The 26,182-nt window shown below is 42.1% G+C and overlaps 1 protein-coding gene across 1 annotated transcript in view; it reads right to left on the bottom strand.

The window, feature by feature from the left end:
* Positions 1-26,182, bottom strand: part of PATJ (PATJ, crumbs cell polarity complex component) — a 415,643-nt gene that overhangs the window by 166,338 nt on the left and 223,123 nt on the right. Inside the window, exon 27 of the mRNA XM_021715786.1 lies at positions 21,486-21,682. Within this exon, the coding sequence (XP_021571461.1) occupies positions 21,486-21,682 (197 nt within the window). The remainder of the gene's footprint in view (positions 1-21,485; positions 21,683-26,182) is intronic.

Consider the following 26,182-nt stretch of genomic DNA (forward strand, 5'->3'; position numbering starts at 1 on the left):
AAACCCAACAGATGTTGTTGAGGCTATGGAGAAAAGGCAACACTGTTGGTGTGAATGTAAGCTAGCTCAACTCCTGTGGAAAGCAGTGTAGAGATTTTGCAAAGAACTAAAAATAGATTTAGCATTCCATCCAGCAATTCCACTACTGGGTATATACCCAAAAGAGCATAAATTGCTCTACCAAAAAGATGCCTGCATCCATGTTTACTGCGGTACTGTCCCAATAGCAAACACATGGAACCTACCTAGGCGCCCATCAACAATGGACTGAATAAAGAAAAATGGTACATATGCACCACGGAATACTATGTATGCATAAAAAAAGAACAAAATCATGTCCTTTGCAGCAACATGGATGCAGATGGGACCATCATGCTAAGTAAATTACCATGAAAACAAAATTGAAGACCACATGTTCTCATGTATAAGTGGGAGCTATACACTGGGCACACATAAGGGCATAAGGATGGGAAAACCAGACACTAGGAACTACTGAAGTAGGAAGAGAGGAGGGGGCTAAGGGTTGAAAAACCGCCCATTGGGTACCATGCTCACCATGGGGGTGGGGCAGCTCCACAGATGCCCAGACCTTACCATCACACAATGTACTGATGTTAAAAGCCTGCAAATGTACCCTTTGAATCTGAAATCTCTAAAAACAATGATACATATTATTGTACTTCACAAAAATCGAGGGTTTTTTTTTTGTTTTGTTTGTTTGTTTTTTAACAAACTGAAGGCTTGTGGCAAGCCAGTGTCGATCAAGTCCATTGGCACAATTTTTACAACGGAGTGGGTTCACTTTATGTCTCTGTGCCACATTTTGGTAATTTTATCAATATTTCAAAACTTTCATGATTGTTATATCTGTTATGGTGACCTGTGGTCAGTGATCTTTGATGTTACTATTATAATTGCTGTGGGGCACCACAAGCTGTGCCCATATAAGATGGTGAACTTAATCAGTCAATGTGCTGTGTGTTCTGTGTGCTCCATCGACCAGCTGTTCCCTGTCTCTCTCCCTCTCCTTGGGCTTTCCTATTCCCTGAGACACAACAATATTGAAATTAGGCCAATAATAACCCCACAATAGTCTTTTAAGTGTTCAAGTAAAAGTTAGAGTCACAGTCTCTCGGTTTACATAAAAAGCTAGAAATAATTAAGCTTAGTGAAGAAGGCATGTCAAAAGCCAAGACAGACCAAAAGATAGGCTTCTTGTATCAAAACAGTTAACCAAGTTGTGAATGCAAAGGACAAGTTCTGGAAAGAAATTAAAAGTGCTGCTCCAGTGAACACATGAATTACAAGAAAGTGAAACAGCCTAACTGCTGATATGGAGAAAGTCTGAGTGGTTAGATAGATAAAAACCAGCCACAACATTCCTTTAAGCCAGAACAAGACACTCTAACTCTTCCATTCTATGAAGGCTGAGAGAGGTGAAGAAACTGCAGAAGTCTGAAGTTAGCAGAGGTTCGTTCATGAAGTTGAAGAAGTTGTCTCAGTCTCATAAAAGTGCAAGGTAAAGCAGCAAGTGCTGATGGATAAGCTGCAGCAAATTCTCTGGAAGAGTTAGCTAAGATTACTGATGAAGGGGGCTACACTGAATAACAGACTTTCAACATTCACGAAACAGCCTTCTATTGGAAGATGCCATCTAGGACTTTCATAGTCACAGAAGAGAAGTCAATGACTGGCTTCAAAGCTTCAAAGGACAGGCTGGTTCTGGACAGCTCCATCGGGGACTGCTGGAGCTGGAGACTCTAAGTTGAAGCCAGTGCTCGTTTACCATTCACAAAATCCTAGAACCCCTAAGAATGATGCTAAATCTACCTTGCATGTGCACTATAAATGGAATGACAAAGCCTGGATAACTGCACTTCTGTTAACGATGTGGTATACCGAATAATTTGAGTCCACTGTTGAGACCTACTGCTCCAAAAAAAAATTCCTTTCAAAATTTAAGCACCTAGTCACCTAAGAGCTCTGATGATGTACAAGGAGTTAAATGTTTTCTTAACTGCTAACACATATCTGTTGTGCAGATCAAGGAGTAACTTCAACTTTCAAGTTGATTATTTAAGAAGTCTATTTCATAAGACTATAGTTGTTAAAGACAGTGATTCCTTTGACAAATCTGGGCAAAGTAAATTGAAAACCTTCTGGAAAGGATCTGCCATTCTAGATGCCATTAAGAACATTCATGATTCACAGGAGAAGGTGAAAATACCAATATTAACAACCTACAGAATGGGAAAAGACATTTGCAAACTATTCATCTGACAAGGGGTTAATAACCAGAATATATAAGGAGTTCAAAAAATTCATTAGCAAATAATAGTAATAACCTGATTAAAAATGGGGGGAAGATATGAACAAATATTTCTCATAAGAAGCCATATAAATGGCCAACATGTACATGAAAAAGTGTTTAACATCACTAATCACAGAAATGCATTTTAAAGCCACAGTGCAATATCATCTCAACCCAGTTAAAAAAAAAAAGTAAAAACAGGCAATAACAGAAGCAGGCGAGGATGAGGAGAAAGAGAGCTCTTGTACACAACTGGAGAGAATGTGAATTAGTGCAGCCACTATGGAAAACAGTAGGGAGGTTCCTCAAAAAATTAAATATAGAACTACCATAGGATCTAGCAATTCCACTACTGAGTATATATACCCAAAAGAAAGGACATGGATATATCAAGGAGATATCAGCACTCTCATGTTTATTGCAGCACTATTCACAATAGCTAAGATATGGAATCAACCTATGTGTCCAGCAATCAATGGCTGGATAAAGAACAAGTGACACACACACACAATGGAAAATGATTTAGCCATAAAAAAGAATGGAGGCCAGGCTCAGTGGCTCAGTCTGTAATCCCAGCACTTTGGGAGGCCGAGGCAAGTGGATTGCCTAAACCTAAGGGTTCGAGACCCACCTGGGCAACTTGGCGAGACCTCGTCTCTACAACAAATAAAAATTTAGCCAGGCGTGGTAGCGTGCGCCTGTAGTTCCCACTACTCGGAAGGCTGAGGCGGAAGGATCGCCGGAGCCCAGCGGGTCGAGGCTGTGGTGGCTGGAAGTGTGCCACTGCCCTCCAGTCTGGGTGACAGAGTGGGACTCCGAGTCAAAAAAAAAAGAAGGGAATCTTGTCATTTGTGACAACATGGGCAGAACAGGAGGTCATTATGTCAAGTGAAATAAACCAAACACAGAGAGACAAATATCACACATTCTTACTCATATGTGAGAGTTAAAAAGCGTATCGCACCAAGACAGAGAGTAGCCGGGTAGTTGCCTGAGGCTGGGAAGGGGAGGAGTAGGGAGAATGGAGGGAAGAAAAAAGAATATATGTGTATATATTACCACTGAACTGTACATTTTACATAAATTAATGTGGCCCCCCAAAATGTCAGAAGTTTGGAAGAAGTTGATTCAAAAAATTTCAACATTAACAGGAGTTTGGAAGAAATTGATTCCAACCCTCATGGATGACTTGGAGGGGTTCAAGACGTCATTGGAGGAAGTAACTGTAGCTGTGGTGAAAACAGCAAGAGAACAAAAAGCGGAGCCTGAAGGTATCTTGGGACTGAACTGCTGTAATCTCAGGACAAAACTTGAATGGATGAGGAGCCGCTTCTTACGGATGAGCAAAGAAAGTGGTTTCTTGAGGTGGAATCAACTTCTAGTGAAGATGGCGTGAACGTTGCTGAAATGACAACAAAGGACTGAGAATATCACGTGCACTTAATTGATAAGCATGGGCAGGGTTTGAGAGGATTCACTGCAATGTTGAAGGAAGTTTGGGTAAAACGCTACCAAACAGCATCTCATGCTGTAGAACAATCTTTAAGGAAAGGAAGTTAGTGGATGTGACAGACTTCATTGCCCTCTTTTTTTCTGCCCTATAGGTTCTGAAGGAAACTGCCGCAGACACCCCAACCTTTGGCAACCACTGCCTTGGTCACTCAGCAGCCATCAACATTAAGGCCAAGATGCTCCACCAGCAAAAGACTACAACTCGCTGACGGTTAAGCTAACTGTTAGTGTTTTTTGACAATAAACTTTTCTAAGATTAAGATATGGATGTAATATTTTTAGACAAAATGATACTACACAGCTAACAGACTACAATATAGTGTAAACATAACTTGTATATATACCAGGAAGCCAAAACATTCACGAGACTTGCTTTATTGTGACATTTGCTTTATTGCGATGGCCTGGTATCAGATTTGTGACCTGTCTGAAATATGCCTGTATACGATATGAACAATATATAGACCAACCACCCTTTTAGCTTTTTCTGACCAAGCCGAAGGAAAACAGTGAAAATATTTCATTTTGGTGCAAATAACTTTCCTCTCCTTTCATAATATGAATGATCATTCAGATGATCCAGAAACTTAAAAACATGGTATTATTTTCTACTTACTTCCAGTAAACTGAGAAGTAGAGAAACTAAATGCCTTTCCCAAAGTTTCCACTTTCTTTTTTTTTTTTTTGAGTCAGAGTCTCACTCTGTTGCTCAGGCTGGAGGAGTGTAGTGGCATGCTCACAGCCACCCCAGCCTCGACCACTGGGCTCATGTGATTCTTCCGCTTCAGCCTTCCAAGTAGCTGGAATCATAGACGCATACCACTATGCCTGGCTAATTTTTTATGATTTATTGTAGAGATGAGGTCTCACCAAATTGCCCAGGCTGGTCTCGAAACCCTGGGCTCAGGCAATCCTCTCGCCTCAGCCTCGCAAAGTGCTGGGATTATAGGCTGAGCCACCATACCCGGTCAGTTTCTACTTTCAGAGGTCACTGAATGGTATAAGGGAATAATAATAAATTATTTAGGCATATCCTTATCTTTCATATTATACCATAATAGTGGGAAGAACTTACTTTGGTCCTGAGTGGGTACTTCCCCAATCCACCCAAATAATCTATTATCTTAAAAAACCTGTGATCTACAACTCTTTCATTCAAGGATCATATATCCTGACTCTTCTGAGACAGTTCAGTTTAAGCATGTTATTCCTATTATTCTTATTAAAAAAAAAATCTTGCTGTCACCCAGGCTGAAGTGCAGTGGCACGATCACAGCTCACTGCACCTTTAACCTCCTGGGCTAAAGGATCTTCCTACTTCAGCCTCCCAAGTAACTGGGAGTACAGCTGCACGCCATCGTGCTCAGCTAATTTTTGATTTTTGTAGAGAGATGAAGTCACAAGATGTTGCCCAGGCTAGTCCTGGACTCCTGGCCTCAAACAATCTTCCCGCCTCAGCCTCCCAAAGTGCTGGCTGGGACTACAGGCATGAGCCAGGGCAGCCAGCATGTTCCAAATATCAATCGTGCTCCCGTTCAAAAATGAAGCAGTTTGGATTACAAATTACATCTTTATTCCACACTCATCAAGCCATGACTATGGGAAGTGATTTAATGCCACTCCATCACAATTTCTGTACCACGAAGATGAGAAAGCCAGGCCAGATGAGGGATGGAGTTGAGACTTGGGGGGATCTTTGCCAGCACACGGTCCCTTCTCTTTGGAGGACTGTCTTTCAAACCCTCACCAATACCATCCTTCATGGTGGGCCGTCAAGTCGGTATTGCTTGTTGTAAGACATATGATATAGGCCCAAGATTCTCTCTTTTTGGGAATCGTTACAGAGAGAGACAGGACACTGAGGCAACTTTGCCAGGAAACTGTTTATTCACGCCAGCACTGGCTCAGCAGATTCGCGTCCAAAGGCTGAGCCCCGAACACAGTGAGGCATTGTCTTATATATTCTTTCTTTACATCGTAACCTTTTTGTCTCCCTTATAAAGTTATAGTTTGGCATTATTCATTTGACTGAATATTTTGTAGCTGGAGGCTGTAGCTAGCATTACATGCTACACACTGATTGGTTATACTTATTTCATTTGCATGTCCTATTTTTTGATTGGACTTACAAGGTCATTATCCTGATTGGATTCCGCCAAAAGTTTGAACATGAGGCCTGCCCAACTGAAAAGCCCCCAAAAGAGTAGCACAAAGAACCAGGAAGTAGCTTATATAAAAACAAGAAGTAGGGTAACATAAAAAATGAGAAGTAAAGCAACTTATATAAGAACAAGAAGTAACATTTTCTTTTTCCTGACTTTTGCCTCTGCATTTTTGCTTTTGCAGAGGGACCCCTGCCTCATTTTGCAGAATTTTCAAATGGGGCTGAGATACAGCTGACTATTCCCTACATGTTCCCTGAGATGGCCATATTCTATGCTCTTGATCTACAGCTCTGGTTTTCTTTTCTGTTTTTTCAAAAAAAATTTTTTTAAATTAATTTATTTATTATAAAGATGTGGGATACAATTCAGGGTTAGGTATACAAACATTGATCATGCAGGTACCCTTGTTGATGAGGTATGTGCTCTGGTTTTCTTATCTGTCGTTGGCTTCCTCTTCTGATTACTGACAAAGAGGACCTTCTGAGATCCTCCAGATAGTAACTTCTGTCTAAGCTCCGTGATCCCTGGTCCCAGAAAGACAGTAATATTTTACCTTATGGGTGAGTTCATTTCTTCCCCAGGTACTGGATTTCCAATTCAACAAGATGTCATTCAGGAGCAAATTAAAGCAGCTCTGAATACTGACAACAGCCCCAAATGAGAAATACCTCTATCATGACAGGTCATACCACGAGGTTTATGTCATCAATGGACCACACGTACGATCGTGGTCCCATGAGACTCTAATACCATATTTTTACTGTACCTTTTCTATGTTTAGATACACAATTGCTTACCGCTGTGTTACAGTTGCCTGCAGTGTTCAGTACAGTAACATGTACAGGACTGTAACCAAGGAGCAACAGGCTAGACCACACTGCCTAGATGTATAGTAGGTTACAGCATCCAGGATGTTCACACAATGACACAATAACCCAGTGATACATTTCTCAAAATGTGTTCCCGTCTTTAAGGTATGACCGGATTTGCAAAGTTTATAAGTCATATTATAATGGGTTTTCACTGTGCTTAATGTTTCCCCTCATGAGTTGGTTTCTGCTGCTGTCGTGAGTGAGAGAAAAAAATGTAAGACGAGGTAAATCCTCTATATTTATGTACCAGACATAGGACACTTAATTGTCCTATTTTATAGTTCGCAGCAAATTTGAATCTGGGTTAATGCAGTAAAGATTCAGCAAAAGTATAATAAATGCATGCAAATCCTTTTGTGAAAATATCCTTTTGCTATACTATATAAACTTTCACTTCAGAGGTCTTTAATGAGATTTGTTTCAATAATGTTAATTATTCAAAAATATGGAGTGATGGGTTTTCAAATACTCTTAATTTTCTATAGTTTAACTGAACATGAATATCAATTTATGCTGAAGAGCAGCTCAATTCAATCTACTCAAAAACTTACCAAATTAGAAGTAAAAATTAATTAACTTGAACTAGGAATGGAAATATTAATTACACACAAAAACTGAAGTTTTAGTTCAAGTAACAGATTTGCCTGAGGTCTGAACATCATGTCATAACATATTGTACTCAGCAATAGCTCCTTCCATACTTTTACTGAAGCAGAAGGATTATTATGGAAAGTAATAAATTATTATTAACAAACTGAGTTGAAGTTCACATAACTTGAATTGCTAATAATGAAATCTGAGAGTTCTTCTTCCTATGTTCAAATATATTCTACACCAAATTTTAAGATGTTAGAGTCTATAGGTTAACTTTTTTAAAAAATCCTTTTTATCAAATATAACACAAGCAGTAAAAAATGAACAAATTATAAGTATTTATAACAATGAATATTTTAGTAAGTCCACTTCTAAGAACTATCCTAAAAAGATTAAAACTCAGGCATCGGCCGGGCTCGGTGGCTCAGCCTGTAATCCCGCGCCTTTGGGAGGCTGAGGTGAGTGGATTGCCTGAGCCCGCAGGTTCGAGACCCGCCTGGGTGGGTGAGACCTCATCTCTACAATAAATCAAAAAATTAGCCGGGCGTGGTAGTGCGTGCCTGTAGTTCCAGCTACTCGGAAGGCTGAGGCGGAAGGATCGCTGGAGCCTAGCAGGTCGAGGCTGCGGTGGCCGGGAGCGGCCACTGCACTCCAGTGTGGGCGACAGAGTGAGACTCCAACTCAAACAAACAAACAAACAAACAAAAAACTCAGGCATCAAAATGTCTATTGTGATAGACAAAAAAATATATTGCAGTAGAACTGTTCTTGAAAAAAGGATAAAAAAGAAAAAGTGGAAAACTTCATATTTATCAACAAATGATTTATTGTACTCATTACCATACATCAATACATGGAAAAATGCCATTAAAAATAGGTGAGAGAGCCACGTTTGGTGGCTCAGCCTGTAACCCCGTGCCTTGGGAGGCTGAGGTGAGTGGATTGCCTGAGCCCACGGGTTTGAGACCCACCTGGGCAACTTGGCGAGACCTCATCTCTACAATAAATCAAAAAAATTAGCTGGGCGTGGTAGCGTGCGCCCGTAGTTCCAGCTACTTAGAAGGCTGAAGGGAAGGATTGCCGGAGCCCAGCAGGTCAAGGCTGCGGTGGCCGGGAGGGGCCACTGCACTCCAGTCTGGGCGACAGAGTGAGACTCCAACTCAAAAAAAACCAAAATAAATATAGGTGAGAGAAGATGATATATATTTAGACGCATTGTCATAAAAAGATAACATTGTGAGTGAAAAAGCCAACATGTTTCATGTAACCTATTTATTTATCATATTATTTTCATTTATGTAAAAGTTTTTGTGTGGGTTTTAGTAAAAACTCTATGAAATAGAGAAATTGAAACTTAGTGAGTTAAAAAAATCTGACCAACATGACAAATCTAGAAAAATAATTTATAGCCACATCTCTTTGAGTTCAACAGATTGTCTTGTTGACCAGGTATGGTGGCTCATGCCTGTAATCCTAGCACTTTGGGAGGCCAAGGCAGGAAGAATGCTTGAGCCCAGGGGTTCAAGACCAGCCTGGGAATCATAGAGAGACCTTGTCTCTAAAAACAAAAAAAATTTTAATATATTAATATATATATCCCAGTTACTTGGGAGGCTGAGGCAGAAGGATCATCTGAGACCAGGAAGTTGAGACTGTGGTGAGCTGTGATTGTGTCACTGGACTCCAGCCTGGGTGACAGAGTGAAACCTCAACTCAAAACTAAAAACAAACAAAAAACATAAAAGGCTTAAACATGAGATATTTATTTTCTCTCAAACAAAACTATACTACAAAGGCAGATTAATAGAAATATGTAGCTCACATCTTTCTAAATTTGTATACTGGGTTAAAGGACCAAAATGGACTCAATATAGCCAAAGAGCAGCCATTTTAACATTGCTTAGCTTTGTCATGTTTTTCTAGCAGTTCACTTTAATTTACCCTCTAATCACTAATTGAGGACAGAAGCAGTTCCTCAGAGATAGCTATTGATAATTGTTTTACAATCCCCTCCCCAGCTTGTTTTGAAAAGTTAACCTAATCAGTCCTTCGTGACCTCCATGACGCAGACAGACCCCATGAACATGGCAGCAGTCATGTGACTAAACCACCCATCTGCCCACAGTCCATCACCAGACATCAGTGCCTGTGCTTACCTGGCTCTTCATGATGACATGAAATAGACCACCACCTAGTCACCTTAAAAACCTGTCCCCCATCAAAGGGAATGTTTGAAAGCAACCTCAAGCAGCCATTCTCCATTGCTTTGTTAAACTCTGGTCTGGCCATGCGGCTCTTTGAGCTGCGGCCACCATTGTTTTCCTAGCTTTGGCCCCCACTTCTACCTGGAGGAGGCGAATCTCTCTCTCTTTCTCTCTCTCTCTCTTTCTAATTTACTTTCTAAATAAACTATATTTTCCAATCTAACTTCTGTGCAATTCTTTGCATCTCTTTCATGTGGCCCCAGATCGCAGATCCCTCTGTCTAGTCTGACCTAACACAAATGTGCTGGAACTACAGACATGAGCCACCAGGCCCTAACATTTTGGAAGCCTTGCTGAGATTTTGACCTAACACTGGGAAAACAGTAAGATATTCCTCTGAGTTCTAAATCCTGACATATTTTGAAAAATACCGACTTCAAGAAAGTCAACAGAGAACTATGTTTGGCAGGTGGCTCTGATTCTTCATGATCCTGTGGGAGTTACCCCAGGTTGGTCCTATTGTCCAAACACAGGAGGTGTCTGCAGGTAATTTCCTGGTACCTGTGTGGCACAGGAAAGAATAAGTGAATAAAGTCAGAGTGTAATCCACCTCTTAACAACTCATTAATATTGCCAAGGAATCATGTTTTCCTAGAACAGCAGGACTCAATCTTTTTGGCTTTAGGGACTGGTTCTGTGGATGACAATTATTCCACAGATGAGGGTGGAGGGGATGTGCGGTCAAACTTCACGGCTAATGTGAATCTGTATTTGCAGCTGCTCCCCAGAGGTGGCATCACCACCTCAGCTCCACTCCAGATCATCAGCATTAGATTCTCACAAGGAGCATGCAACCTAGATCCCTTGCACAAGCAGTTCACAATAGGGTTCAGGCTCCTATGAGAATCTAATGCCACCACTGATCTGACAGAACGCGAAGCTCCACTCGCTTGCCGTTCACCTCCTGCTGTGTGGCTCACCTCTGGTCTGTGACCTGGGGACTGGGGACCCCGGTGAGACTGAGGAAATACAACGAAACTCTACCAATGGTATTGTTAGCCGCATAAGCAAACAGGACTCAGGTGACCAGTGACCTGGAATTCCTGGTGTCAAGAATGTTGGTAGGAGCCGGGCTCGGTGGCTCAGCCTGTAATCCTGCGCCTTTGGGAGGCTGGGGTGAGTGGATTGCCCAAGCCTGCGGGTTCGAGATCCACCTAGGCAGTGAGACCTCAATTCTACAATAAATCAAAAAATCAGCCAGGAATGGTAGTGCATGCCTGTAATTCCGGCTACTCGGAAGGCTGAGGCGGAAGGATCGCCAGAGCCCAGCAGGTCGAGGCTGCGGTGGCTGGGAGCAACCACTGCACTCTAGTCTGGGCAACAAAGTGAGACTCCAACTCAAAAAAAAAGAATGTTGGTATATGGCTGGGCGCGGTGGCTCATGCCTATAATCCCAGCACTTTGGGAGGCAGAGGGATAGGATTGCCTGAGCCCGTAGGTTCGAGACCAACCTGGGCCACTTGGCGAGACCTTATCTCTACAATAAATCAAAAAATTAGTCAGGCATGGTGGTGCATGCCTGTAGTCCCAGCTATTCAAGAGACTGAGGAGGAAGGATCACCTAAGCCCAGCAGCTCAAGGCTGCAGTGGCCGCAAGCATGCCACTGTACCTCAGCCTGGGTGACAGAGTGAGACTCCAACTTAAAAAAAAAAAAAAAAAAAAAGAATGTTGGCATATGCTACCAGTCAAGAGTTCCTCCAAACTAGTAATGTCTGAAGTTTGCTCCTTCCATACAAACAGCTGACCTGATTAGAACTCTGCCCCAATTCTCTCTGTTACTAGAAATCTTTTCTCATCTTCCAAAATGTTTTACTTGTCTAAAACCCAACTCCCCTTCCTTTCAACTCCAGTTTCTCTTTTCTTTTTCTTTCTTTTTCGAGTCTGGGGTCTTACTCTGTAGCCCAAGCTGGAGTGCAGTAGCATGGTCATGTTCACCACTGCCTTGACCTCCTGGGCTCAGGCGATCCTTCTGCCTCAGTCTCCTGAGTACCTGGGCTACAGATGTGAACCATCATACCTGGGCTTTTTTCTTTTTCTTTAAAAGCAAAACAGAAAACCACTAATCTTATTAGTGAATCTGTCCCGTTGGTGGCAGGATTATATCATGTGCATTTGACAGCTCTAAAAGCATAACTCATAAAATCCAGCACTGCCACACTGCTCAGCATGACAGAGGAGGATGGTGTTCCTATACTTTTATAAGGATGACACTGAGCTCCACAAACCCAGTGACTTGGCAGAGGGTTCTAGGTAAGGCCGTGGCAGAGCCAGACTCCACACCCAAGTCTCTTGATTTCAAAGCCCTCACAATGGGCAACAAGAATGCTTAACTTGGTGTCGTGGGGCTCCTGCTCCTTCTGTAATACTCACCCTCATCACCCATGTCCCATTCCCACTAACCCCCCTGCAAAAAACCAACCAACCAACCAACCAACCAACAAATCAGCATTCAATTCTCAAACTATTCTTTGTGCAGTGGTAAAAGCAGAGAAAACCCCAAATCATGTACTAATTTTAAAAACCCTGCCTCGCATCTCAAAAGAAGATATACGGGCAGCCGATAGACACATGAAAAAGTGCTCAGCCTCACTCAACATCAGAGAAATGCAAATCAAAACCACACTGAGATACCACCTAACCCCAGTCAGAATGGCCATCATTAATAAAAGCCGATAGACACATGAAAAAGTGCTCAGCCTCACTCAACATCAGAGAAATGCAAATCAAAACCACACTGAGATACCACCTAACCCCAGTCAGAATGCCCATCATTAATAAAACAAACAACAACAGACGCTGGCAAGGATGTGGAGAAAAAGGAACGCTTCTACACTGCTGGTGAGAATGCAAACTTGTGCAACCTCTTTGGAAGACAGTGTGGTGATTTCTGAAAGAACTAGAAGTTGACCTTACATATGATCCAGCAATTCCCCTATTGGGAATATACCCAGAGGAACTCAAATCATTCTACAAAAAAAGGTACCTGCACACGTATGTTTGCTGCAGCTCTATTCACAATAGCAAAAACATGGAACCAACCGTGTTGCCTATCAAAGCTGGACAGGATTAAAAAAATGTGGTACATATACACAATGGAATATTATACAGCCATAAAGAAGGACAAACATATGGACTTTGCAGCAACTTGGATGGATTCAGAGTCAATCATACTTAGTGATCTATCACAGAAACAAAGAACAGAGTTCCATACGTTCTCACTCATAAGCGGACCTTGAACAATTATAATGCCATAAGAAAGCGATTAGCATTAGTGGGAAATTGTCAGGGGACGGGGGGGTGGGGTGGGATTGGCAGTTGAGGGAAACTGCTAGGGAAGGGAAGGGCACACCTCATCAACAAGGGTACCTGAACAATCAATGTTTGTATGCCTAACCCTGAATTGTACCCCAAATCTTTATAATAAATAAAAAAACCCTGTCTCACCAGAGAATTGTACTACTTCCTTACTTCCTTATCTATAGATGCATGATATGTATGTGAACAACCTTTTTTAATGAAAAAAACCTGCATCTATCAGATTGGCTAAAGTCTTATAATAATTGTTTGCCAGTTTTAGGGGTGGGGGGGAATGGAATGGCCTCTCTTATGTACTGTTGACGGGCAGAAATTGTGCAAAGAAAAGAAAGCACAAAATAAATTATGTACTGAGGTGGATATAAGAAACCCTTCTCAATAACCTGGCTGTACATTTTTCTAGGCTGCATTTCAGTACGGTCGCTGTGAGAGTAAAGAGTGAGACTGGAAGGAAGGAGAGAAGATGCTGGACAAAGGAGGGATGAGGGCCTGGAGAACACTCGCAACGGGTCATGGGAGACATGAGGAGAAACTTGAGAAGAGAAGAAGTCAGCCAGGCACGCTCACGCCTGCAATCCCAGCCCTTTGGAAGGCCGAGGTAGGAGGCTTGCTTGAGCCCAGGAGTTTGAGGCAACCCTGGGCAACATAGCGAAACACTGTCTCAATTTTAAAAAAACGATGAAAGAGAAGAAGAGAGTCGAAGAGGAATTGCTGAAAAATCAGTTCTTCTAAATAATGTTTCTTCCCCAGCATATTTCCTTGTCCCTATGTTTGACAGTTTTCCTCAGTAATCTCTGTTTCTTCAACAACATCATTTTTTACTTTCTGTTTTCATGGCACTGTCTTTGCATAATTTTAAAATAATTTGACTCACTAGAGAGACCCCCCCCCAAAGCTTTTGTGAGAGCAATAATGAAGATTGCCGTAGTAAAAACTAAATGATTGTCATTCCTCCAAATAAGAATATAGATCTTTGGCCTAAATATTTCAGCGGCATAAAGAAATATGACTAAATAATTCAAAACTGTTCCCCTAACGAGCCAGAGTCAGAAACAAAAATGGCAGAAATAGAACTCAAAGACTTCACGGCAGGAAACAGAAAAGAATGAGCCCATCCAGTGTGATCTATGTTTTACATAATAGTTTCTGTGACCAGAAAATAAAACCCTAACTCTATGAAGGAACTGAGGGGAAAGTTCTTTAATTATGAAGTTCAGATGAACTCTCTTATAGTGCAAGAACAAACTCCAAAAATGATTTTTTCTTCTTCGATTCTTTAGAAATAGATATCATGTCACCAACTACATTCTTCTTTTGATGACTTCAAAGTGGCATTAAGTTTTAAGAAGATAAGAATAACATGGAGTTGCATTATGAGAAACTATCTCAGATATTTTTTCTTTTGTTTTGAGTGGGGGGCTCACTCTGTCACCCAGGCTGGAGTACAGTGGCACAATCATGGCTCACTGCAGCCTCGACCACCTGGGCTCAGGCAATCCTTCTGCCTCAGCCTTTCAAGTAGCTGGGACTATAGGCAAGCACTACCATACCTGGCTAATTTTTTGATATTTTTGTAGAGATGAGGTTTCACTCTGTTGCTCAGGCTGGTCTCGAACTCCCAGGCTCAAGCAATTCTCCTGCCTCAGCCTCCCAAGCAGCTGGTAATTACAGGCATGAGCCCCACACCTGACCCCTAGGGCACTGGCATTCCCAGGGGATCTCCCATCCAAGTACTAACTAGGCCTAACCCTACTTAGTTTCTGAGATCTGATGAGATCAGGTGTGTTCAGGGTAATCCAGCTGTAGACATATATTTTAAACTACTGCTGAATTCATTGCATTAATTTATATCTACCAAAACTATAAAATGGTAAGAAATTCACTTATTACCTTCTAGAAACATTATTATCTTTTATTTTAAAAAAAATTTTTTTTTTTGAGTTGGAGTCTCACTCTGTCACCCAGACTGGAGTGCAGTAGCACGCTCCTGGCCACCGCAGCCTCGACCTGCTGGACTCCGGCGATCCTTCCGTCTCTACCTTCCAAGTAGCTGAGATGACAGGCGCGCGCTACCACGCCCAGCTAATTTTTGATTTATTGTAGAGACGATAACTTCTTTATTTATTATTGCAGAGACGATAAATTCAAAGGAAACTTGCTAGCCATATGCAGAGAGTCATGAGCAAACTCTTGAGACTGTGATGGCGACAGGAGTCTGGGTAGGAGTTCTGCCAGGAAGCAGCACATGGACCTGGTTCTGTCATTTAACTTCCACGGTTTCAGCTTTTTCTCTTGCAAAACAAACAAACAAACAAACAAACAAACTGCTTGACACTGAGGATACCTGTAATTCTATGTCTTCACCCCTGGCAAATATAGGAAGTATTCATGGTTGTCATTTATTTATTTTTAAATTTTATTTTTATCATATGTATGCATGTATTTTTCTCTCTTAGATCCAAGGACAGACTGGAAAGATCCAGAGATAAGTTGGATTTTTTCCTAATGATTCTTAAGGATCACCTTATACAGATGTAGAATGGCACAATTTAGTTTTGGCTATCTCATAGGCAAATGTTACGAAAGAAATGTACCACACGCTCTCTCCATCTCATGGGCTCAGGAGCCAGACGGGACACAGCCCCATCGACTGTGCACTTCTTGAGCCACCCACTCTTTCCCTTCTGGCTGCTTCTGGAACCTGACAGATCACTTCAACTCCCTGCACAGCACTATCAGCTCCTTCTTCCCACATTTGCACTGCAGGGAAGAGTATAAATACATCCTATATTCATTTGACAGCACCATGCACAGGCCTGCACATTTTCCAGGACTAATTGCTTAGGGAAAGCCAATACTCTAGTGTGAGACTCGCTCTGGTCCACATGGCAATTAGATGCTATCGCCCTTTGAAATTGATCCAGTAACCCTCACACCAGCATCGGAGTAAAAAGGGTAAAGATGCTAAGATGTCATCACACTGTCTTCTGGGGACTTAATGAAACACTTCTTTTGTGCGTGCACTCGGCCATCAATCCACAGAACTTGCTGACTGCCCTCCCAGTGCACCAGGGTAGTCCCACGGTGACAAGACTGCTGGCCAATGTCATGCCAAAAATCAGTCATGAACTGGGCTCTCCCAGAGAAACCGAGTTTCTGGCTTCAGAGAAGCCACAATGAATGCTCCACCATCCTTCTACCTACTTCTTTTAAGTTAGCCTCATTTAAGGATCTAAAGGAAATAAGATCAACTGTCAATAAAAGGAGGCTGTGGGCAAATAATAGTACAATAATGACAAAATTATCACCACAAATAATATGAGCAAGTGATGGAGTTGTGAAGATAACAACACTGGCAATTTTGCTTCTTTTGAGGGAGATACCATAAAATAAATACAGTGTGGGTGGGTAAGGAAATACGTGTGGTTTGCTCTACCCCAGAGATCCAGGAAGCACTATCTAAAAGCCCACTTGCACATTGTTTTGTTTTTTTTTTGAGTTGGAGTCTCACTCCGTTGCCCAGGCTAGAGTGCAGTGGCATGCTCATGGCCACCCCAGCATCGACCTGCTGGGCTCCGGCAATCCTTCTGCCTCACCTTCCAAGTAGCTGAAACCACAGGCACGCGCTACCACGCCCAGCTCATTTTTGATTTATTGTAGAGATGAGACCTTGTCAAGTTGTCCGGGCTGGTCTCGAAACCGCGGGCTCAGGCAATTCACTCACCTCAGCCTCCCAAAGTGCTGGGATGACAGGCTAAGCCACCGAGCCTGGCCCCCCACTTGCACATTACACTTCCCCAATTAACTACACTGCACTATCCACAGAACAGCTACTGGGACACCAGCTTTTAGCTTTCCTGGTACTCCTCGTTAAATCAGTTGCACGTTCTCAGTTCAAAGTCCCTTGAATTTGACATTATACTACAAACAAATTCCTCACATAGCATAGAGAAGTAATTTACATTTTTTTGCGCTAAAAAAGAAATCAGGGAACTGTTTCCCACAGGAATTTAACTCCCTACCACCCCCGACCTAAAGCCAAAACAGTCCCATGAGAGGAAAGGTCATAACTGCTAGGGAATCCTGTATGGGCAGTTTTCTATTTTCCTCACTTTCCAAAAGACTTCGTGGAAAGACTAAGCATAAAAAGATGACTTCCCTCTAGGCAACTTTCAGAGATAAAAGTATTAATAAAAAACTAAAGAGAACTGACCTACACAAATCTGCAAAAAAAATTATTTTATGACCAAAATTATCTGGAAGGTATTCAGGTATTACTAGATGCCAGATCCTAGGCCAACATGACACATATCTAATTCCCATCACACCCTCTGAGGCTGGTGTTCAATCATGAGGCTGTCAGCTCTGTGAGAGCAGGTCCCATGCATTTTGTTTACCAGTGGAGAATGAACACCATTCCACACAGTGCCTATGACACAAGAGATGCACAATAAGATTTTGCTGAATGAATTAATAATTCCCATTTGAAAAAGGAGGGTGGTTGAGGCTTGGAGAAGATAAATAACTGGCCAAAGAGATGTGACACAAATCTATATTCCAACATATTTTATCTGTGGTTGTCATTTTTTTAAGCTAAAGAATCTTTAGGGGGATGGGGAGTACTGCTATGCTTCCTATTCTTGTCCTTTCCATCTCTGAATGAAGTTGAACTTGCTAAACTACCATGAAAGGGTCAAATTCAGAAAGTCAAAGGAAGGAATGGGAGTCTAATAAGGCAAGGTGTTAATATTCTTTTTTACACAGGAGAGCTCTCCCAGTCTGTAGCTTAGCAAACAGAAATGGGAAGTTTCTATCTGAGGAGGAGCAAGTGTTTTAATTAAGTAAAGTTTTTGCCATGCTGAGCTATTGTGATATAATCAGAAATATAAATTTGGTCTCTGCTCCCAGTTTCTGGCACAGCACTTCTAAAACCCTTGTAATTTCCTGAACAATAGAGGTGCTAGGCTCATCCTTTGTTCTAACAGTTGGTCTTGGATCTGGGTTCCTGACAGAGCTACTAATCCCTTGGAATTCCCTGGGTGACTAGAGAATCTCTTGTTCTAATAAGGCAACTCGAGGTGGGTTCATGAACAGCAGATGGTTACCAGAAAGGCCAAGCCATGATTAAAAATTTGGATCGGTCAGTCCCAACCCCCATCCTCTGGAAAGAGGGGAGGGGCTGGAGACTCAATTGGTAATCGATCATGCCTGTGTGATGCCACCTCCCTAAAGACCCCTGAATTATGGGATTTGGAGAGTTCCTGGGTTGCTGACATATGAATGTGCCTGGAGGTTGCACACCCAGGGCACAGAAAATCCACCCTCCCCTTCACACATACCTCACCCTACGTATGTCTTCATCTGGCTGTTCATCTGTATTCTCTGGAACATCCTTGATCATAAATGGGAGAATGTAAGTGAAGTATTTCTCTGACTTCCATGAGCCATCTTGGCGAATTAATCAAACCCGAGGAGGGGGTCATGGGGACCCCTAACTTAGAGCAGGTCGGTCAGAAGTTCAGGTCATATCCTGGAACTCGTGATTAGCATCAGAAGTCAGGGACAGAGGGAGGCAGTCCTGTGGGACTGAGCCCTCAACCTGTGGGACCTGATGCTGTCTCCAGACAGATAATGTACGAATTGAATTGAATTATTCTCAGTTGGTGTCCCCTAGAGAACTGTTTGGTGTGTTTGGGGAAATTCTCATATATTTGATGTTGGTTGATGCTCTGTCAACCATCTAAGAGAAGACAAACTCTTTATCTCTTACACATACATTACACTAAGCGCCTTCTGAAGCACAGCTAATAAGAAAAAGAACTGGGATAATTGGGAAAGGAACTGGTCCACACCTGTAATTCCAACGCTTTGGAAGGTGGAGGCAAGAGGATTTCCTGAGCCCAGGGATATGAGACCAGCCCGGATAACTTGACGAGACCTCGTCTCTACAATAAATAAAAAAATTAGCCAGATGTGGTGGCACGTGCCTGTGGTTCTAGCTACGTGGAAGGCTGAAGTGGATTACCTGAGCACAGCAGGTTGAGATTGTGGCAGCCATGAGTGTGCCACTGCACTCCAGCCTGGGTGACAGAGTGAGACTCTGACACACACACACACACAAAAAGAACTGGGATAAATTAAAGCAGGCCTTCTAAGCCCAGTGCTCAGTGGCTGTACACTGTGTTGGATTTGTGTTTGGCCTGCAAAACACTCTTATTATTCTGCAGCCCCAGCTCATTTGTTACTAGCATCTAATAAAATGTCAGAGGGAGAAATGAAATACCAGTGTTCCTATTGGTCGAGATCCCATAGGACATTCCATCACGAGTCTTAATAAGGTAGAAAGAATATAACTAGAATCTTCATGTTCCAAATTACAGCCTTTGGAGTTTTTCCACACACCATGCAAGACAGGAAATTCATGTCTAGGTATGTATAACACAAAAGAGTGACTTAAGATACATGATTCCCTGAAGACTAGAGCAGCATCAATCAGAATCTCATGAATCTAGACAAATGGGGCTGGCTAAAGAAGCAACCATGGGGACACCTCAGTGGCTGGAGCATGGGTCTTGGGGCCTACCAAGCCTGGGCTCCTATCCAAACTTAGTCATTTAGTTCTGCAATAGCAGGTATGCTTAGTTATCCAGTCTCTTATCCAGGAAATGCGGATAATAACAGTAGTTGCCATCCAGGGCTCTTAAGAAGACTGAATTCAAATGTGTGCCACGCATACGTATAGTGCCAGTAATAACTCAGCAAACTGGCTATTTTTATCATTATTACCACCACCATCATTTTTGTCTCATCTCCAAGGAAGTCTCTAAACATTAGTCAAAGGCAAAAAACCCGAGGCAATGAATAATATTGGTTAATACATACGGTCATCTTGGGCCTTGTTTACTTAGTGACTGTGTTAGTGCTACTACCCATGGTGGGTCCATCCATGATGCTCTATTACAAAAGGACAAAAAAGACAAAAGAAAAACAACCCCAGAAGTGACTTCTTTCATTGCAGTAACAGGTGGGAAGAGGCCCACAAGGCTTGAAGAAAGAGCTGGTGGTGACAGTCTCCCTGCTGCACCTGACCAGCTGTGGCTGCAGGCATTCTTAGGCAAGTCCAATTTTGGATGACTGTGAATTCTATTCTAAGGCAGAGGTTGAAGAGGAAATCATAAAATGCGATATCAGTGAGCCACCATTTCAAGCAAGCAGTTGCACACTCAGTGTCTCCGTGATTTAGTTTTCCCCGATGCTCTGGTGTTGGGACATTTGACTCAAGAGGCCTTCAAGCTCAGTGGCTAACACAGCCAGCAGGCAAACTGTCACTGGATCCTAGAGCTGCCACTTACATTATGACCTCACACGTTGGAGAGGTTGCTGTGCCTGGTGTCGGGTATATATTAAGCATCACCATCATTATCATCACTACTGTTATTAGAATGAAGGGACCAGAAGTCTTCATCTGTTTTTCTGTGCCTGGTCCTAATAACACTCAAAAAGTGTTAGCCGAATGAATGAGTACTGAATAAGCCAGTGAGTATCAAACCAAGATCAACTCAGAACAGAAGCCCTGGCTTTAAGTTAAAAACAAATAAAAGGGCCAGGTGTGATGGATCAAGCCTGTAATCCCAGCACTTTGGAAGGTCGAGGCGAAAGGAATGCCCAAGGCCGGAGGTTCAAGACCAGCCTGGGCAACTCGGTGAGACCATGTCTCTACAATGTATCAAAAAATATATATTACCAGGCATGGTAGCACGATTCTATAGCTCTGGCTTTTGGAAGACTGAGGAGAAAGATCGCTTGAGCCCAGCAGGTTGAGGCTGGGGTAGCTGAGAGTGTGCCACTGTACTCCAGCCTGGGTGACAGAGTGAGACTCTTAATTCAAAAAAAAAAAAACCCAAAACAAAAAGCAAATAAGAATAAACTTTTTAGATTAATGATGAAGTAACTACCAGAGAGTCAGCCTTCTTCTATCCTGATCCTAAATGAGGAACCCACCTTGACAGACATTAACTATTTCTGACAAGTTCACAGGATTTTGTTGACGCCAATACCTTCTGAAAATAACCCAAAAGAACCGCAAGAGAAGTTATACTTACGTTTAATTCAAAACCCAAGAGGAACTTTGATAACGACTAACAATGTTGAATTAATATACAACCAAATTAATTTTGAACATTTTCCAATTGGTATTAAAAACAAGTCCTACAATTTTAATATGCTTCCATAATATTCTGCTTGAGAGCTATTCAACTGTTTTGTGACAAGCGGCAAAGAATATTTGCAAGCCAAAATTTGATTTCTGTTCTTGCTTTGGAAAATGATTTTAAGTAGTTGAAGGAAATGTGATTTGTCAACATTCTTCCCTCTCACCTCATTTTCCTGCACACCATGCTTCGCATTCCCCAGACTTCACCAGAAGAGAAATTGAAAACATATGCCTCTCACCTCCAACAGCTCATCTCCAACCCGCATTCGCCCATCTGTTGCAGCAGGTCCTTCCGGGTTAATTCCCACCACGAATATGCTCATGCGTGACCTGTCTTTATTACCAGCGAGGCTGAGTCCAAGTCCATTCTTATCCTTTTCAAGTTCAATGATGTGCAGTTCTCCAGGCAGATCTGCATATCTTTGCCTGATTTTTTCTATTAAAAAAAAAGTTTTAAAAATTAAAAGGAGCAGTAGAGTTTGTTTTTTTGTTTGTTTGTTTTTTAGGTTAGTCAAGTGAAGCAGTGGAAAGCAGTAGAGTTTGTTTTATAAAGATGTCAGTGTTTCCCCATCCAATGGTGATTCCTCTATAATAGTTCCTTTTTCTCTTCTTTTTTTTTTCTTTTTGGAGACAAGGTCTCGCTCTGTCACCCAAGCTGGAGTGCAGTGGCAAGATCTTGGCTCACTGCAATCCTCCACCCTGTGGGTTCAAGCAATCCAACTGTTTTGTCCTCCCAAGTAGATGGGACTACAGGCATATGTCAACATACTTAGCTAAATTTTTTTTCTTAATTTTGTTTTCTGTAGAGATGGGGTCTTGCTATGTTGCCCAGGCTATTCTTGAACGCCTGACCTCAAGCAATCCTCCTGCCTCAGCATCCCAAAGCACTGAGATTACCAGTGTGAGCTACCATGCCCTGTCACCGTTTTCTTAAGACTCACAGTCTTGCTTGCCCAGGTTGGAGTGCAGTGGCTATTCACAGGCATAATCACAGCACATTACAGCCTCCAGTTCCTGGGTTCAAGTGATCTTCCTGCCTCAGGCTCCCAAGTAGCTGGGACTACAGGTGTGTGACACCTTGCCTAGCTCTACAATAGTTCCTTTTTTGAGAGTACTTAATACTTAAGGTCATACATGGCCTTATATATAGGTTGCAGTTAGAAATTATTTTCTTTTTTTTTTTTTACAGAACACATACAAGTCATGAACTTGCTAAGACCCTTGATGTGTATGTTGTTATTTAATGTTCCCAACATCCATGAAATGGATATTATCATTTTACAGATGCAGTAGAACCCCACAGAAATAAAACAATGTGTTCATTACTGGATACTGACTAAGTGGTAGATCTGTGGACTGGTTTCAAATCTCACAGCTAAACCAACATCCTTAACTTCCCTTGCATTTGCTCATATAACCCATTTTACAAAAACACAAGGGAGTCTCACTCCACCACCCAGGCTGGAGTCCAGTGACACACTCCCAGCCACCGCAGCCTTGACCTGCTGGGCTCCGGCGATCCTTCCGTCTCAGTCTTCCAAGCAGCCGGAACTACAGGTGTGCGCTAACATGCCCAGCTAATTTTTTGATTTATTGTAGAGACGAGGTCTCACCATGTTGCCCAGGCTGGTCTCGAACCCATGGGTTCAGGCAATCCATTCGCCTCAGTCTCCCAAAGTGCAGGGATTAAAGGCTGATCCACCAAGCCCGGTCAATTATTTTATTTCTACCTAAGAAGTTTAGTTCATCCATAAAATCTTCTGATTGGTCAGGTTCACCCTGGTCGAGACTTTCCACGAACGCTTTACTTACTTAAGACAGTCAACACAAAGTAGTGGAAACCATGGGCCCCTCCCTCCCATCCAACCACCCCCTAAAAAGGGGGAAACAGAAATATTAACTGAGCACTAGATATATGCCAAGCAAAGTACTTGCTCTTGGAGATATAATACCGAACAAAGCAATATGATTTCTACTGCTAGGACTTACAGTCTAGTAGGAAAGACACTCAACAGTTAATTTTAAATAACTACATTTCTTTAATATATACAAAAGGTACAAGATGGATTATGTGAGCAAACGTAAGGGGAGTTAAGGATGTTGCTTTAGCTGTGAGATTTGAAGCCAGTCCACCAATCTACTACTTAATCAATATCCAATAATGAATGAATACATTGTTTTATTTCTGAGGTTCCACTGTATCTATGAAATGATAATATCCATTTCATGGATATTGGAAAAATTAAATAACAACACACACATCAAAGGTCTTAGCAAGTTCATGACTTGTAAGTGTTCTTATCATTCCTTTCTTCTGCCTTCTGTCTCACTTTGCTACCTCTACATTAGGATCTAAAAGGATTTGAGAATCTGGCTGGGCTATATTTCACCAGTATCGATTCTGGGCAAAAATCCACACTAGCAAACCAGAGTGGGGACAATATTGCTTTAAGCGTATCTTGTACCTCACGTAGCACCAGCTCAGGCCCAGGTGTGCTACCAGGACTCAAAGGCATCATGCCCACCACTATGGACAGAAGCAATCATCTCATCAGCAGAATAACAAATTAGCAGATTGAGACCGTCTTGGCGCTCTCAATGCTCAGTTTAATGCTGGACTTATTTTATATTTCCTGTTTTTAGGAGGAAAACTTGCAAACTGAAGGCTTAAGTCAGATAGTCTGCAGGAAGAGGGGGCAGGAAGACAGCCTAGTCCATTCTACCCCTTTACCAGACTTAGCAGACACCGCTTTGTAAATGAGTAGACATACTCATAAAGACGACTTTATGCATACATTTACATTAAAAGAATAAAGCACAAGTGGGGACTTATTTTAGAAAGAAAATAAATCTGTTTGTTTAACAAGGATTTTGAAGAGAACCTTAAAGAACTTTCACTGACAAAGCTTGTTATTAACTAAGAACACTTTTAGCAAAATACAGTAAGATGAAGGACTTAAAACACAGCAAAACTGTCATCCATATAGGAAAAAAATTAAGTCATATTAACATTGAAGTAAATAAATTCCAGGTATTTTTGCTGGTCGGTAACCAAGAACAAGATGCTGGTTGGGTCCGTTAATGAATAGAGACACACAAGACATGCGTTATAGTCCAGATACTTATAGACTATAATAGGGGAAGCAAAATTAACACAGCAAATATTAAACAACAACCACTGTTTTCTAAAGGTTACACCCACCACAATTGCTAATCATTAAGTACAAGCTAATTTATTAGTGAATTAGGTAGTAGATAAATACCAAATTGATTGTGCTCGTAATAATTGCTTTTAGAATTCTAAGCACTAATAAGGCTAGAAAAGATTTCTTGGAAGACACAGCATGGGAGCAGGGTCTTGACTAAGGTTCAGAGTTTGATTGTGTGAGGGAGAACCCTGGTGGGTGGAATGGCAAGCAGAAAAGCACCAGAGCTGATGGGATGAGAGGGAGGATGAGACAGCCTGTTGGCTGCAAATTGGAAAGTCTTGGGGGTCTTGGGATTAGTGGGTGAGTGATAAGAAATAAGACTGAACCGGGCTCGGTGGCTTAGCCTGTAATCCTGTGCCTTTGGGAGGCTGAGATGAGTGGATTGCCTGAACCCGTGGGTTCGAGACCCGCCTGGGCAACTTGGAGACCTCATCTCTACAATCAATCAAAAAATTAGCCGGGCGTGGTAGCGCGCGCCTATAGTTCCAGCTGCTTGGAAGACTGAGGCAGAAGGATCGCCGGAGCCCAGCAGGTCAAGGCTGCGGTGGCCGGGAGCGGCCACTGCACTCCAATCTGGGCGACGGAGTGAGACTCCAACTCAAAAAAACAAAAAATAGAAATAAAACTGAAAGGTTAATTCCGCAGATGTTCCTCGGGGTCTCCTGGGATGGGGCCTTGTAGGGAGGCTCTACTTAAGAACATTCTTCCAGATTCAACCAGATGCTTTCATCTGCTTTGTCTATTGAATTTACAGGGTAAGATGGTTAAGAAATGATATTGGCCGGACGTGGTAGCTCAAGCCAATAATTCTAGCACTTTGGGAGGCCGAGGCAAGAAGATTGCCTGAGCTCAGGGTTTGAGACCAGCCTGGGCAACTCGGTGAGACCTCTTCTCTACAATAAATTAAAAAAAAAAGCCAGGTGTGGTAGCATGTGCCTGTAGTTCCAGCTACTTGGAAGGATCGCCTGAGCCCAACAGGTCGAGGCAGTGGTGGCTGAGTGTGTGTGCCACTGCACTCAAGCCTGGGCAACAGAGTGAGACTCCAACTCAAAGAAAGAAATGATATCACAGCTAAGAAAACAACATGAAACAACACTTTTTTTTTCTTTTTTCTGAATCAGTGTCTCATTTTGCTGCTCACGCTGGAGTGCAGCAGCACACTCACGGCCACTGCAGTCTCGACCTGCTGGGCTCAGGCGATCCTTCCTTCTCAGCCTTCCAAGTAGTTGGAACTACAAGCACATGCCACGAAGCCTGGCTAATTTTTTTTATATATTGCAGAGATGAGGTCTTGCCAAGTTGCCCAGGCTGGTTTCAGGCAATCTTTGCGCCTCAGCCTCCCAAAGTGCTGGGATTATGGGCATGAGGCACCACGCCCAGCTATGAAACAACAATTTTAACACATCCCTCTCAGAAAAATAATAAGGCAGAATAATGTAGTTTATAAGATGATATTGAGGACAATAAGTTCAATATAGGAGAAATAAGATAATTCTACAATTGGCATACACAAAATACACATTTTTGAGAAGTCCCACACAGAACAAATACAGAAACAGACTACAAGTTGAGCCATAAAAGAAACTTCAGTGGCTCTCAAAGAATCAATATCACACAGGCTGTGTCCTTAAAACACAGTACAATCAAACAAAAAATTATAAATTAACAATAAAAAGATACTTTAAAAACCCCATGTGTTTAGGAATAAATTACTAGACAGGCAAAAG

The sequence above is a fragment of the Carlito syrichta genome, unplaced genomic scaffold (genome assembly GCF_000164805.1).
Source record: "Carlito syrichta isolate Samal-C Ts95f unplaced genomic scaffold, Tarsius_syrichta-2.0.1 Scaffold307669, whole genome shotgun sequence".
NCBI lineage: Eukaryota > Metazoa > Chordata > Mammalia > Primates > Tarsiidae > Carlito > Carlito syrichta.